General features: G+C 40.8%; 1 protein-coding gene across 1 annotated transcript in view; it reads left to right on the forward strand.

Moving 5' to 3' along the window:
• Positions 1 to 14,927, forward strand: part of Pold3 (DNA polymerase delta 3, accessory subunit) — a 42,577-nt gene extending 27,650 nt beyond the window's left edge. The window contains exons 9-12 of the mRNA XM_090348418.1: positions 933 to 1,039; positions 6,417 to 6,526; positions 7,733 to 7,811; positions 14,029 to 14,927. Coding sequence (XP_090204544.1) covers positions 933 to 1,039; positions 6,417 to 6,526; positions 7,733 to 7,811; positions 14,029 to 14,225 — 493 coding nt within the window. The 3' untranslated portion in view covers positions 14,226 to 14,927. The remainder of the gene's footprint in view (positions 1 to 932; positions 1,040 to 6,416; positions 6,527 to 7,732; positions 7,812 to 14,028) is intronic.
• The last annotated feature ends 1,056 nt before the right edge of the window (positions 14,928 to 15,983 follow it).

Here is a 15,983-nt window from a genome sequence, read left to right on the forward strand (position 1 = left end):
GCTTTGTGCTTAGTAGGCAGGAGCCCCATTCCCAGTCCTGTCATGAACTTGATTCCTTTAAATAGTATTGTTCAAATTTTCTCCTTCTTGGATCAGTTTTGAGTCAGTTGTGTTTTTAAAGTACTTTGTTTACTTTATCTGAGCTGGTGGGCTAACTGGCATAAAGTCATTTGTAATACAACCTGTCCCTTAAGCATCTATAGAACTGGTAGTCAGCCATATAGAATATTACCATTTCATTTCTGATTGGTAAAACGTATTTCTGTTTTTGTACATCAGTTTTGTAGTAGGCTTATTGATTTTAGTAATCTTTTCTCCAAAAATAACAACTTTTGGCATCACTAGGAGTTTTTCTCTTATATTTTTCTATTATGTTCATTTTTTTTAAATTATTTCCTTTTAGTATAGGACAGGGTCAAGGGTGGTGCTCTACCACTTGAGCTGCCCCTCCAGTTTGAGCTCTTTTTGGTGATAAATTGGAGGTAAGAGTCACATGGACTTTTCAGCCTGGTGTGGCTTTGAACCAGAGTCCTCAAATCTCAGTCTCCTGAGTAGGATTGCAGGTGTGAGCCACCAGTACCTGACTAGCTATAGCTTCTTGAGAGCAGTATTTGCTTTCTGATCCTTGTATCTTCAGTGTTTACTGAAGACTTTCGTATATAGGAAGTATCTGCTTATTTGATATTTGTTGAATCCTTGAAAGGGAAAGAAACCTTGATAATCTGGTAGTAGCTTCCAGTGCTCTATAGAGAGCCAGAGACATGTGACCTGGTTGTGGGTAGCTAGCAGCATATACTTAAGAAGAATATTTGTCCCTTGGACTTCTTTTTCACCCTTTGGAAATAAGACCATGAGTTATTAAGCAAGGAATGTATAAATATTTACTTGTTCGTTCTATATAATATGCTTTATTTATTCCTTGATGTCAAAAGGGGGAAGCGAGTAGAGTTATCTGATGATGAAATAAAGGAAACGGAAAGCATGAAGAAAAAGAGGAGAAGAATCAGACTTCCTCAGTCTGATAGCAGTGAAGATGAAGGTGGGGATTGTTTATTCATTTGGGGCTGGGGTCAATTCTTAGGATGCTCAAAGAGTGAAAAATTTACTTCTTAAGGTTACAGTGAAAGTCGTAATCCTAACATTGAAAGAATATAGCACCTATTTCTGTTTGAAATCTACTTTAGGCTTTTGATTGGAATCATAATCATTAGTATCTTGTGAATTAATGAATACAAAGAGAAAAGGGATAGACACTACTGTAGTACATGTAGTTGTTGTTAGCAATTCTCCAAGAAGTCACGGCCTAACATGTATAAACCATTTTAGGTAATGAGGGAAATCCAGTCCAGAGAAATTCAGTGTCACACAAAGGCACATGGGCATATACATAGAGACCAGTAATAAGAGGAATTAGGAAATAATGAAAGCCCAAAGGAACCTGATACACTGTCATAGGACAAAACTAAAAATTAAATATTATCAGAAAATGCTGTTAGAAGGACAGAAGATAGTAAAGAGGTTCTCCCTAAACGGAAGACTAAAAAAGTGAGTAAGAAAACAGGCTAATGTAGAAGAAATATGTGAGAAGCAGGCCCAGGCCATTGAACCTCTATGGGAGAAGTGCCTTTCTGACTCGTACTGTTCATGGATAAGTGCCCTGTGAGAAGGAAGTGCCCTTCTGAGTTGTCTGACACATGTAGCATGTGAGCACTCAAAAGGGGCACTTGCTATATTCTCACTTCATGTTATTTTTCAAATGCTTTGACCAAGCTAACTGAAAGGAGGAAAGAGTCCCAGCTATATGAATGAAAGAAAGGCCATCAAGGAAAAGTTCTGACTATTTGAGGAGTGAAATAAAGTCACTCCATATAGGCACATGGGGAAAATAATTAGGGACTGAATTTAGGACTGTATCTTTGTGTGTGTGTTGGTTGGGGGATGGGATTTGAACTCAGGGTCAGTCTGGGCACTGTCCCTACACTCTTCACTTAAGGTTAGTGCTCTACCACTTTGAGCCACAGCACCACTTCTGGTTTTCTGGTGGTTAATTGAGGATGAACTTTCCAGTCCAGGCTGGCTTTGAACTACAGTCCTCAGATCTCAGCTTCCTGAGTAGCTAGGACCACTGAGTAGCATGGGCCACTGGCGCCAGCTAGGACTATATCTTCATTGGAGTAATTGTCCCTATTTCCAATCCAGAAAAGAATTTGGTGGGAAAATTCTGGAGAAAGCTTTAAAGCCATCAGCCAAACATACAGGAAATAGACAATATACTCTAGTATGCAAGAGTCAGCTCTAAAGCAAGGAAGTACTGTGGCTAATTGGGCTTCTTCTAAAATACTCTCTGTAGTTCTGATCTGTAGGCCACAGAAATAATAACACCCTAGGGTGATTAGAAATATGAGTGGGGTGGTTTAGTTTGGAAAGCAGTGCAAAGTAATATGATAGAGGTGTGCAGCCTACAATAACAGATGGGAGCAGGGGCTCTCAAGAGTTTTTCCTCTGGCAAAAAGTTTTGGCATTTGATGAAATTTATAAGCCTCTGTCATTTTATTCTCAAATTTCTTCGTCTCATCACCAATAGGATTTTAAACTGTGTTTCATTTATTCCTGTTAGGTTTGTGTTATACTGATGATTTGCTATTGGCTCAATCTGCTGTCTTAAGCTAGCAGAGAAGCAGCAGGAGCGGAGAAATTTTCGTGGACTGTGCAATCAGACACTGCTAATTGTGTGGCTTGAGACAGGTTTCTTCTGTGTCATTGTTTCTTGGTGTGAGTGTGCGTGTGTGTGTGTGTGTGTGTGTGTGTGTGTGTGTGTATGTGTGTATGTATGTGCATGTGCACACACATGCGCTCACGGACAGGTGGGCACTGGCCAGGCCTGGGACTGGAGCGTGGCCTGAGCACTGTCCCTGAGCTTCTGTGCTCAAGGTAATGCTCTACTACTTGAACCACAGCTCTATTCCTGGCCTTTTGCTGGTTAATTGGGAATAAAGACTCTCACAGACTTTGCTGCTTGGGCTGGCTTCTAACTGCAGTCTTTAGCTTCCCCTTGGTGTATGACTTGAGTGTAGTGTACTTGCCTTGCAAGCATGAGACTCTGAGTTCAAAACCCAGTACCACCAAAAACACATGAAAAAAAAAAAAATAGATGACATTACACTTTGACAGTACTCCACACCGAGTTCCTGTGCTTGTTGCCAACCACGCTACTGTTGTATATTTAGTCAAGAACCTCTGAGAAATGCCCTTCACATTCTTATTCGGGCTCTACTGCTTGAACTTGTTTCTTTATAGTTCTCCATACCCAGGAAGAACATCAGTTATACAATCTACATTGCTGGAGAGAAATAAAAGTTTTTGCAGATACGTGTTAAGTATTTGCTAACATTCTCAATCCTGACAGTTGTTTGTGGAACAAGTGATCCCACTTTTTCAGTAAGGATAGGTATTTCAAGAAGTATTTATTACTGTTATTTCCACCATAGTGTGATGTTTAAGTTGTTCATTTTGTTAAAAAGATTAAGGAATGTATGACTTGGCTTGGATAAATTTATTTTTAATGTGTTAGTTTCTTGGAATAAACAGATTAATCTCAAAAAATAAAAAAAAAAAAAAGAAAGCCTCCTAAGAAGCTCTGACTGCTTTCCAGGAATTCTAATTACCCATCTCTGCCAGAGAAGTCTTGACAAACAAGTGGTCCCTTTGCTGGAATTAGCTTGACCATAGCTCTTACTCCGTCCCAACAAAAGTTACTTTCCTGGGATGATGTTTTACTACTTAAGTGTCTTTCATCTGCAAGCTGTAGATATATTTAACATTTACTAAGACAATCAGGCTTTATTTTTATGGTATCATTAGGGGTTGAATGAGAGATTTTCACTGTGTAACATTTCTGCACATGTATAGGGTGTATCCAAATCAATTTCACTCCTTAGTTCCCTTTGTCCCATCCCTCTACATCCTGCTTACCTTAGAATTCTGTCACTAAATATGTGCTTAGTTCTAATGCTTGGCTTGATGATAGAATAAAGCAGGAAGGCATGTAATCCATCCTTCCTATTCCAGCATAGGAATATGAGTGAGGCTGTTTTATTTTTCTAATTTCTAATTAGAAAATTTTTAATTTCTTTGAACCTCAGTTGTATAAGACAAAAAATAGTGATTTCTGGGGCTATGAGAGTGTTCATAAAGTCTAGAAAACTATAGTTATTTTCTCAATCCTTTAAATATTTTCTTTTAAAAGATTTAAAGTGGTACAATGTTTGTAAAGTCACATAAAATAAGTAATAAAAAAGTAATAGATGCAAAATTTGTAAAGTCAGATAAAACAAGCTGTCTGGTGGATAGCAGTTTCTACCTTCTGAATTATTTGATTAGCCTTTGCCTTGTCATTGTTCTGTTTGCTTCCCATAGTCCAGGGATTTCATGAAATTTCTTCACTAAGGACTCTTGACTCCTGGGATTATAGTTTCTTATTCCCACATTTGGCATTTCCCTTGGGGACTCGCAGAAGGAGGAGTTAAGCCTATGCTGTTGTCTTTGACCTGGATGTTCCTCCTCCCAGATTTATTTCAGAAAGTGATTATTTTCCTTGACTTAAAACAACAACAAGGGGCCGGGAGTTTGGCCTAGTGGTTAAAGTGCTTGCCTAGCATGCATGAAGACCCGGGTTCTATTCCTCGGTACCACATACATAGAAAGAAGCTGGAAGTGGTGCTGAGGCTCAAGTGGTAGAGCTCTAGCCTTGAGAAAATCCAAGGACAGTGCTTAGGCCCTGAGCTCAAGCCCAGGACTGGCCAAAAAAAAAAACACAAAAAAAAAACAAAAAAACAACAACAACAACAACAAAAAAATAAAACGAATAATAGTTACTGTTGCTCTGTGTTGAGTATCAAGGGAATCATGGCAGCTCTCCTCTTTGGAGCCAGAGCCTGGGGGAAATGTGGGTAAGCAACAGCAGCATGCAGTGCAGTGAGGGGCTGAATGGTGCCACTGGGATTAAGTGTTTTCCTTGGGTAAGTCAAGTGATTGCAGAACTGGAAATAGAATGAGAACACCTAAATTTATTACTGTGAATATTCACAACTCCTTTTCTTTGGCTTTCTTGCTGCCCAAACTCCTCCAACCACTCTTAACACGTCTGCTCTTGCAGCCCAACTTTCTGAACATCTCTTTCTACATAAGAATAGTCAGCTAGTTTGGGGATGTGACACTTCTCTCACTTAAGCTCCCACCCTATACTAGCCTCTCAGAGCGGGATTTCTTTTACATTTCTGGCTGTTTCCCAGAGCTTATAAAGTTTGGTGGCTTGTATTGTTTTGTTTCTGGCTCTTGTTCTGCTTCACCTCTTTAGGTCATTTGGTCTTGAACCCTCCCTGTCATAATTTTTAATACTGACCTAATCAGTTGGGAGAAATTCAGACCCAAAACTTGTGCTTAGAATTTGAATGCAGCCAGGAGATTCAGGGAGCAGGTGAGGCTAAGTAGCCAGTCCTGCCCTCTGACCAGCAGTCTCTTTTTGGTGATTAAGCAAGAGGTCAGTTAAGGATTCTTCACTTTTCTTCTGATGGGCCTTTACTAGACTATTTCTGTAACTGCTAAGAAACAATGGGATTCCTCTTGTATCCCTCTCTGGTGATACCATATGTATAGCATTATTTCCTGCTACTCTCAGCAGAACAAGCTTGGTCAATGAGGCAGAAATTGTTCTCATACAAACTGGTTGGTATGTCTTGGTTGTTACATCACTTCAAAAGTGACCTATCCTCCAAACATCTCAAACAATTACAAGTAGTCCTTAGGTTACAGTCACGAAGCCTTTTGTGCTGTATATCTGGATAAGGATTGTCTCTTGAACTTAAGAGGAAATATCTGGTCATGAACGGTGAGGCAGTGGTAGATACCTAGATTGGGAAATCTACTGGATCAGATGGACTTGACTTTTAAAAGAAAGCCCTCCTGTCTCCATTACAGGTTTATGATTTTGTCAAGTAAAGAAATCTTTCCAAATGTCTAATTACTCAACTGTAATGTGAGAATTTTATGTATCTTAGAATGTAATATGTTTCTTAGACAATAAAATGACACATGTAACACAGAATTAGGGAATCAGTAGATAACTGTAGATCAATATTGTGTCCTGACTTAACCTATAAAGTAAAACATTAGGCTCAGATCGTCTCTGAGATTCTTCTAAGCTCTGATAATTCTGGATTCTCTGGTTTCGGTTATATAAAATTGATGTGTATTTGATAGATAACTGCAGTAGCCTTGGTTGTCATAGATCATGAATTGTTGCTTATAAAATGCCCCTTGCTAGACATAGAAGTTTAGTAATACTGGCAGAGAGACATTGTAACAGCTAGATCTTGCAGTTCTCTTATCTAAACTTCTTTTTTTTTTTTTCTTTTTAGTCTTCCCAGATTCTCCCCAGGCTTATGAAGCTGAGTCGCCACCCCCACCTCCTCCTATATCTCCACCTCCTGATCCAGTGCCAAAGACTGAGCCTGACCCTCCGGTTAAGGTAAGAATTCACTGGGATCCATTTGGCCCAGAGTTTACTGCCCAAGGATCTGTAGAATTCTGATACTGATCAGAACTTGCTGTAGATTTCACAAAAGCCAATAGATAGCTCTCATGGGAAGTAGACCTGAGTGGGCATTCCATCTCTTTTCACCTGAAAGGAGATGGTTCTATAGGACGTAGGCTCAGGAAGGTTATGGAAGTGGGTTTGGGGAGCTGCTTTGTTTTTCATAACCTTCACTATCAGGGCTGTTGTACCACACAACTGCTGTTGGGATTATGAAAAAAAAAATAGAAGGGAACAATGAAAGAACTTATGTCTAGCCAGGTGCTGGTGGTTCATGCCTGTAATCTTAGCTACTCAGAAGGCTGAGATCTGAGTATCATAGTTTGAAGCAATCCCAGGAAAGAAAAGCCATGAGATTCTCATCTCCAATTGAAAACCATAAGTGGCTCAAAGTGGTAGAGTGCTAGTCTTGGGAAAAAAAAAAAATCTCAGGGACAGTGCTCAGGACCATCCCCTCCTCCCCCCAAAAATAAAAAAAAAAAAACAAGAACTTATGTTTGTTGCTATTCAGGAAAAGGCTGGAGGAGAAAAAGTCAAATGGGGACATTGGGTTTTCAGTGCTCTTCTGCTGTGTTTTGTTATCAGTGTTGATAATGAAATATTGAAAAAATAGATGCTAATAAGTTTTTAACTTGTGCCTGTTGGCTTTCTCTAATTTATTGTGTTAAGACTTATCTAAATCTTGTACTGATCAATTAGCTGAAGAGAAGATGGGCTGAAGGACCAGTGGCGATAAAAGGGAGATTGATGTTAATTCCTGTTATAGATTGAATATAATGTTTAAATTCGAAAGCTGACATACCAACATATGACATATCAATAGCAGAGGATGGGCTGAGTTGCCCTTAATCTGACTTAGGAATCACTCCTTTAATGGAGGACAGTGCTGGTCTTCGAAGTTCTTACACAGTGCAATGCTGCCTGCTGTCCTTGCCTCTCCTCCACCAAGGTCCTCATCATCTTTTTTTTTTTTTTTTTGGTGCTGATACTGAGGCATGAATTCAGAGCTTGGGGCACCGTCCCTTAGGTATTTTGCTCACACACTTACAGCTTTGAACAGTTTCGTTTTTTTTGTTTTTTGGGTTTTTGTTTTTTTTAGTAGCTTTGGTCGTTCTAATACGATGTCCTCTTATCTTTTAGAGCTCAAGTGGAGAAAGCAAAAGAAAACGAAAACGTGTACTGAAATCTAAAACCTTTTTGGATGAAGACAACTGCATAGGTAAGACAAAATGTTGGCTCTGAATCCAGAGGTAAGAGTTATTACCATAGAGAAGAAACAAAATCTCTGATGGGAATCATATACATGTATGACACAGCTCTGTGTGCCGATACTGTCTGTGGAATGGCAGAGTATAGAAAATTTCAGGTGAAGTCAGAGCATCTGGGCTCTTGTTGAAACATATACCATAAAAGTAAGCCTTGACATCTTGGTTAAAATTCATGTTAGCTCTGGTGGGGTTTCTTGGTCTTTAGAGTGGAGGTAAAATAACCTATTTTGCCTATTGGTAGGGTTGTTATGAAAAGTCAGGTAAGATAATCTGAAGTTAGGGTATTTGCCTAAACATTTGGGAACTTTTTATTTTTTGGTTGGTTGTGGGACTTGAACTCTGGGCCTGGGCACTGTCCTAGAGCTCTTCAGCTCAAGGCTACTGCCCTACCCATTGAGTCATAGTCTGGTTTTCTGGTAATTAATTGGAGATAAGTCTCATGGACTTTTTAGTGCCTTGGCTGGCTTTAAATCTTGATCCTCAGATCTCACCCTCCTGAGTAACTAGAATTACAGGCTTGAGCCACTGCACCCAGCTCATTTGGGAACTTTTTTAGGGCTTTTTTTTTTTGCCGGTTGTGGGACTGGAACTCTGGGCCTGGGTGCTGTCCTTGGACTTTCTCAAGGCTAGAGCTCTACCACTTGAGCCTCAGCACCACTTCCAGCTTTTTTCTATGTATGTGGTACCGAGGAATCGAACCCCAGTCTTTGTACATGCTAAGGCAAGCACTCTACCACTAGGCCAAACTCCTGGCCCCTAGGGCGATTGTTTTTATAAATTTTAGCAGTAGGGAAGCAACTTCTCACTTGAAAGAACCAAGAGTCTTCTTGCCAAGCGCCACTGGCTCGCACCTATGATCCTAGTTACTCTGGAGACTGAGATGTAAGGATTCTACAGGCAAACAGTCTGTGAGACTTTTTTATTGGTCATAAGCCTTGACCATAGGGTCTGGGCCCAGATCCTGTGCCCTTTTGCTCAAGGCTAACACTGCCACTTTGAGCCATAGCTCCACTTCCAGTTTTTGAGTAGTTAATTGGAGATAAGAATCTCACGTGACTTTTCTGCCCTGGCTGGCTCAGAACCATGCTCCCAGGATATCAGTTTCTGAGTAACTAGGATTACAGGCATGAGTCACTGGAACCTGGCTATGAGACTCTTTTATCTCCCATTATCCAGCAAAAAGCTAGAAGTAGAGGTGTGGTTCAAGTGGTAGAGCACACCTTGAATGAAAATCGTAAGCCTGGAATTCAAGCTCCAGTAATAGCACCCTCACCTCCCCCCACCCTCCAAAAAAAAAGAGAGAAAAGAAAATCTTCTTTGGTCTTTAATCCTATTTGTTCTAGGAGGATGACTCATCCACATTGTTTCCCTGGTGCTTTCTCTTTGTGAGCCATGTTAGGTAAAAGCATGTGCTTGTTACAAAGGCCAGGAGAGGAATTAGAATTCAGGCTTTGAGTCACTAGCTGCTTCTACCCTTCTCACTATTACACCACACTTGTGAGACTTCTACATTTAGCACTTGAGGTCCAGTGATTTGGAGCCCACCTCCCAACATTATATGCCCTTGTGCAGTTGGCTGTACCAATCTCTTACCCCATTGGAACATCTATTCTGTTTCTCTTTGTTGCACTTGCCCTAGCTCAGATCTTGTAGAGAAAGATGCCCCATCCCCTTCATAATGTTCCTTTTTTAGTTCAGATTTCTATATTAAAAAAGATTAGCTCTGCAGAGTCAGCAGAATAATTCCTAGACAACAAGGCTGTTGAAGCTGGAGAAGATCTGCAGCTGTGTGTCCTGCCCTACTGTCCCCACCTTCCAGTCCTCTGACATTTTGATCATAGCACATAATTAGGGAAATGCATTTCCTTAAGGTGGAAATCGGTCTTGCTATGCCAAATGTCTCTGAGCTTGTGAATTCTGAACATTGAGGGGGTTTGTTTTGTTGTTTGCTTTCAGTATTCTAATATCGTCCAATCTCAAGACAATGGTTAGGCCATGGGTAGCAATGCATGCATTTGCTTTTGAAGTTATTATTTTTCTCCTTTCTCTTGGAAGAAGACAAGTATTGTTGGTATACCCCCCCTGTTCCTACCCTCAGAAAAGAAAGTAACATTTTATGTCAGTTCACTAGGTATTTGTGGTTAATTACTGCTTTGTTTAACACACAGCACTCCTGTTTAGCTAGGAGTGGGATGTGGACCTTCTTGCATTCCAGCCTCCAGTAGGACTGCTAAAAGTCTTGGATGCAATGATGGACTGCTCATATAACAGTTTTCTGTGAGGTTTTTAGTCCAAGCTCAACCTAATGAATCTTGGCTCTGGTCACCAAGCAAGGAGTTGTGCTTTTCTCTGCTTTACACTGCCCCAGATGTACCAGCACAGGGGTCTTGCTGACCTTGTCCTGTGCTGGATCACCTTGGTTCTGTGGGCTTAAAAAGCTAACCTTGCCTTCTCTGGGAATTTACAGCAGGGACTTGAGAGAAGTTCAGTGAACTTCTAGACAAGAAGTGAATGTCTAAAAACATAGCAGTTGAAGGAAAAAGGAATTGGATGTTATTATGCACAATACCAGGTTTTTGTAATGGACAGTGGCATGTTGTTCAGTTACAATAAAAGTCCTGTGTTTTTGAGTTGAAATCTCTTTGGTTGTGTAATCTGAGGTTGCTCCAGCTTTGAATATAGAAACATTCCTTTTACTTTCAAGGTAAACCTTGTGTGCAGCTTAAGATATTTTGTTGGTCCTGCCTTGCCTGTTTTCCAACTCCATTCCCCCTCCAACCCCCAAGCAATGTATCACAGTCCACAGTGAAGAACTTCATTTAGAAATGAAAGCTGAGTGGCAGTGATTCATACCTATAATCTTAACTGCTCTTTACAGATCTTAACAGGTCTGAGGATCCAGGTTTGAAGCCTGCCCAAGCAGGCTCTTATTCGCCAATGAAACGCCGGAAGCAGAAGTGTGGTTAAAGTGATAAAGTACAACCGTTGAGTGAAAAGGCCATTCTAGAGAGCAGTAGGAATAGGCCCTGAGTTCAAGCCCCAGTACAGCACCCCTTCCAAAAAAAAAAAAGCAAAATAATGAGCTACTTGCTGCTCAAGTATAGTATTATAGACATATTGCTATTGGAACTTGGAATACAGCATATGAAAAATCAAAGGCAGGGCCGGGAGTTTGGCCTAGTGGTTAAAGTGCTTGCCTAGCATGCATGAAGACCCGAGTTCAATTCCTCGGTACCACATATAGAAAAAAGCCGGAAGTGGTGCTGAGGCTCAAGTGGTAGAGCTCTAGCCTTGAGAAAGTCCAAGGACAGTGCTCAGGCCCTGAGCTCAAGCCCAGGACTGGCAAAAAAAAGAAAAAAGAAAAATCAAAGGCATATACCATCACCAAGTAGTAAGCCATTGTATTAAGTAACTCTTGAGACTTTCCTAACTTGAAATATTGAATAAATAACACTCAGATTTGTCCCATTTATCAAGGCACATAATACTTTTGAAGATCACATGAGATGAGGGAGGTATTCTGGGATCATGCTCGTTGAACTAGTAGTATTTTATGGGCATTCACCAAGAATCTTCTCAAAAGTGATTTCTTAGTTTGCTGACTTGGCTTTAGCTGAAGTTAAAACTTTTGATTTAGTAGGCCAAAGGTAGGACCTGAGATTCTACATTTCTTTTTATCTTCTCTTTTGGTACTAGAGATTGAACCCAGTGCTAGGCAAGTTCAGCCCAGCCTGAGAATCTATGTTTCTAATGCACTCATAGGAGACTTTAATGCCTCTGGTCTAGGGAGCACAGTTTGAATAGGGAGGCCTTCTGAATCACTTACTATGCATTAGAACTTAGCGATTCTGCTCCCTTAAGTGTGCAAGATCGTCAAAGTGAATTCTAGATATTTCTAAAGATTTAAGTGAATTCGTTTTTTCTTTGAAGAAATAAAAACTGGGAACTCTTAGGGAGAAGATACTTACAGCCCTAGTTGGTGAAGGGCTATCGTGGCCAGTTGACCTCTCCAGCAATATCCATTAAGGGGGAAATAGGCAGGGTGAAGTAGCTCATACCTGTAATCCCAGCCTACTACTCAGCAAGGAAAGATTGGTAGGATCCTGTTTCAAGGATAGTCCACGCAAAAAGCTAGTAAGACCCCATCTCAATCAATAGACTAGGCATGGTATGGTGATGCATGCCTAATTAAAAAGACCATAATTTAGGCTACATTGGACAGAAAGAACACAAAATCGTGCATTAAAAATTACTACAATGGAAGTTGTTAGGGATGTGGCTCAAGTGGTAGAGCATCTGCTTAGCAAGTATGAAGTCGTGAGCTCAGACCTCAGTCTCTCCCCCCCCAAAAAAAAAGATAAAGTGATAATGAAAATAACATTGAAGAGTTCTTGTCAGGACTATTTGGTATATCCATATGTCCTGAAAAGGTTGTCTTTCCTGTTTTAATGGGCGGGTAGAAGAAAGAACATTGATTCACAGAGTGTCATCGCCCAACCAGCAGCATCCATGTCCTCAGAGCATGTTAGAAAACAAGTTCTCAGATCCCACCCGGGACCTGCCAAGTCTCAATTTGGAACTAGAACCCAGCACTGTTTTAACAAGTCTTCCAAGGTGATTCGATGCATGGTAAAGTTTGAAAGTATGTAAATGCTAGAGCAAGCATTAAGACATTTATATAATTCTGATACCTGTGTTTGTGGAAAACATAGACTATACATTTTCATTGTAAAGAACTCAGGACTGGTGCTTGCTAGCAAGGTTCTCTACAACCTAAACCACATGCCACTTGCCCAATCCTTTTGCTGCAATTAGTTTTCAAATACATGCTCAGACTCATCTGGACTGTGATCCTGTTAACATTTCCTGCATAGCTGAGGTGACAGGAGCTTGCCACTGTACCCAACTTTTTATTGATTGAGATGTAATCCCTGAGCATTTGTTCTCGAAGTTAGAACTCTACTACTTGGTTTACAGCTCCACTTCTGGCTTTTTGGGTAACTAAAGATAAGGGTCTGATGGACTTTCTTGCCAAGCCTAGGCAGCTTGCAGTCCTCAGATCTTGGCTACCTTAGTAGCTAGGATTATAGGTATGAGCCACTAATACCCAGCTAGGTTCTCTTTTTAGCTGTTTTCTTTCAGTGTTTCTCCATCATTTGCTGCAATCAGAAGGGATGAAAATGAATGAAAGCATCTTGTGCTGTGATTTGTGATTGGCACATGTAGTATTAAAGAGCCCTCTCAGTTGTGGGATAGCATGGTTGGAAACTACTGTTTCTGTTACCCTGTAGGGTTTGCTTATATTATTTCTCATTGCTCAGTGTTACAGGTAGAGTACTAGCCTTGAACCAGAAAGCCCAGGGACAGTGCCCAAGCCCTGAGTTCAAGCTTCATTATCAGAGAGAGAGAGAGTATGTGTGTGCGTGCACGTGCACACAACTTTTTTTTCTTATCCTAGCATTCATTGTCCTTTTTTTAAAACAACTGTGTCCTTTAATAGGTTTTGCTTGGGACTGTTACCTTCATGATATAGATTGCTGAATCTTGGTTTAATTAGTTGTCATTCAATTAAAAGCAACAGTTGAGTAGCTAATGTTCAGCACTGTACTTAGGATGGGCACAGTAGAGGCACACCAGGAAAATTCAGTGAGAACAGGCAGAGACTATAGTCGGGAAGGTCAGACTCCAGATACTAGTCAGAGCATGGTATAGGTGTATGAATATGTGTTTGAGATATACAATTCAAATATAGAGCTCAGAAAGCTACCAACATAAACTCAAAAAGGATTTGGGCAATTAAATGATAAAGGCTGCAGACATAGTAAATAAAAAGGAGGGTTGGGTGTTAATTCTCAGCTCCACTTAAAAGGTGTGAGAGTCCTAGTTACTTAGGAAACTGAGATCTGAGGATCATGGTTCAAAGCCAGCCCCAGCATGAAAGCCCGTGAAAGTCTTATCCAATTAAACACCAGAAAACCAGAAGTGGCACTGTGGCTCAAAAGTGGTAGAGTGCTATAGAGCTCCAAGTCCCCCCCCCCTCCTTTTTTTTTTCTAGCTGAGAGTAGATACGATTTCCCAGGAGAACATTTAAGTACTATACCAGGAAAACATCTCATTCTCTTGATAAATGACTCAACCCACCCATGTCTCATTGTTTCCTTGTTCTAGTGACTGAAAAAGTCTATGAGAGTGAATCTTGCACCGATAGTGAAGAGGAAATTAAGATGAAAACATCTGTGCACAGGCCTCCTGCCATGACTGTGAAAAAAGAGCCCAAAGAGGAACGGAAGGGCCCCAAGAAAGGGGCTGCCCTGGGCAAAGCTAGCAGACAAGTGTCTATCACTGGCTTCTTCCAGAGGAAATGAACTGCAATCTCTGCTAGTCAGACGTGGAATGGTCAGAGGACAAGACCAAGAAGTATAGACTCTCACTTACTGTGTAAGTTCGTCTAGCTCCTCACCTCACCTAGATCAAAAGACTCTTCTTCCATCTTGTGAAGCTTATACATTTCTGGTTTTTAACCAAAAAGAGTCACCTGGAAGCTGGGGGCAAAAGAACAGATATAAAGTTGTTGCCTTCTGAAGACTTTTTTGTGTGTGCTGGTCCTGGGGCTTGAACTTTTTTTGTGTGTGTACCTGGGCTTCTCTACCACTTGAACAGTAATTCTACTTCTGGCTTTCTTTTTTTAATAGTTTATTGGAAATAATAGCCTCACGGACCTTCCTGCCCAGGCTGGCATTGAACCATGTTCCTCAGTCTCCTAAGTAGCTAACATAACATGCTTGAGCCTCTGGTGCCCAGCAGTACATTTTTAAAGCACAGCCTTTAATTAGTATAAAAGAATTAAATTGGAAACAATTGTATAAGTATCCACTGGACCCCACCCATCTCTTTCCTGGTCCTCCATTCTATGAGTGTGTGGGAATATTCTTGTCCATATATTCTACTGGATGTGCTCACCACTCCCATCCCATCCTCTCCCCACTTCCATACTTTGTCTCCTAACCCCATAAAATATTTTCTGTAAATCTGTTCAATCTTTGTTGGACTAAACGCTGAAACAAAAATCTTGCTGTAACTCTTTTCTCTGTACTATAGATCACTGACACCTGGCCGAGGACCAGGGCATTACTTGTGTTCTTCCCCTTTCACAACAGCTTCAATTAGTGGTTAGAGGAAAGCCTCAGGCAGGGCACAAATAGAACTTTAATGATGAATCCAACTCTACCAGAAATTACCTAGAGTCAGCATGGTTATGAGAGGAGTTGTCATGTTGCTGACACAGGTGTGCTAATCCTGTGCTCTGTGTGGTTTCCTGCTCCCCCTTCTTCTATTCTCAGTACCTAGAGGGTAAAACACATAAGGAGATGAAAACTAAAGTGATGCTTTCTATAGATAGTATACAACAGTCACAAGGAAACAGACCTTCAGAAACTGTGGGCCAGGAATTCGACGAAGAACTTGATAGGCATCCCTTTATACACAGATATTACCTCTTGCTATTTTAACTTGCCCATTTTAGAGAAGGGCTGATAGGTTTGAGGATCTAAACAGTAAAAACAAAAAAAGTTTGCTTTTCTATTTGTAGAAATCATTTGTTCAGATGGTAAGTATCAAGCATCCAGACTGGGCAGGTGATGGGTGAGACGGTGGGAGGTACCTGGCAGTGATCTGGCACAGTGAGCTCTGCAGAAGGGGACACAGACTCGCCTACTGATGGGACTCATCGCCCTCGACACACAAAGGCCTTATAACTGCCCTTCCACCTCAGCCTGGCCTGTCATTACCAAGTAGTCAGCCATAGATTGCTGAAGATCAGGAGTGTGACTGGCCTTGAGATTAACTTGAGTTTCTTTAGCAACCGCATACTTAATGGTTAAGACTAGGAGCTTGGGGGAGGAGTCCTGGCAGGACGAGGTCTTGGGAAGGCTGAGGCTCTGTATAACAGGCTAAGTGAAGGTTGACATACTCCAGAACCAGATCTTTTTAACAATGGAAAGGAATGGAAAGCTTGGACTTAAAGCTTGACAAGATTTCTGGAGAAGAATCCTTTTGTTTTCAGTGCTTATTTTTGTCATTCCCCTCTAGTCATTTAGTCATTTTTCTTAATAAGAGTGGAAAAT

The sequence above is a fragment of the Megascapheus bottae genome, chromosome 16 (assembly GCF_031878675.1).
Source record: "Megascapheus bottae isolate mThoBot1 chromosome 16, mThoBot2.hap1, whole genome shotgun sequence".
NCBI lineage: Eukaryota > Metazoa > Chordata > Mammalia > Rodentia > Geomyidae > Megascapheus > Megascapheus bottae.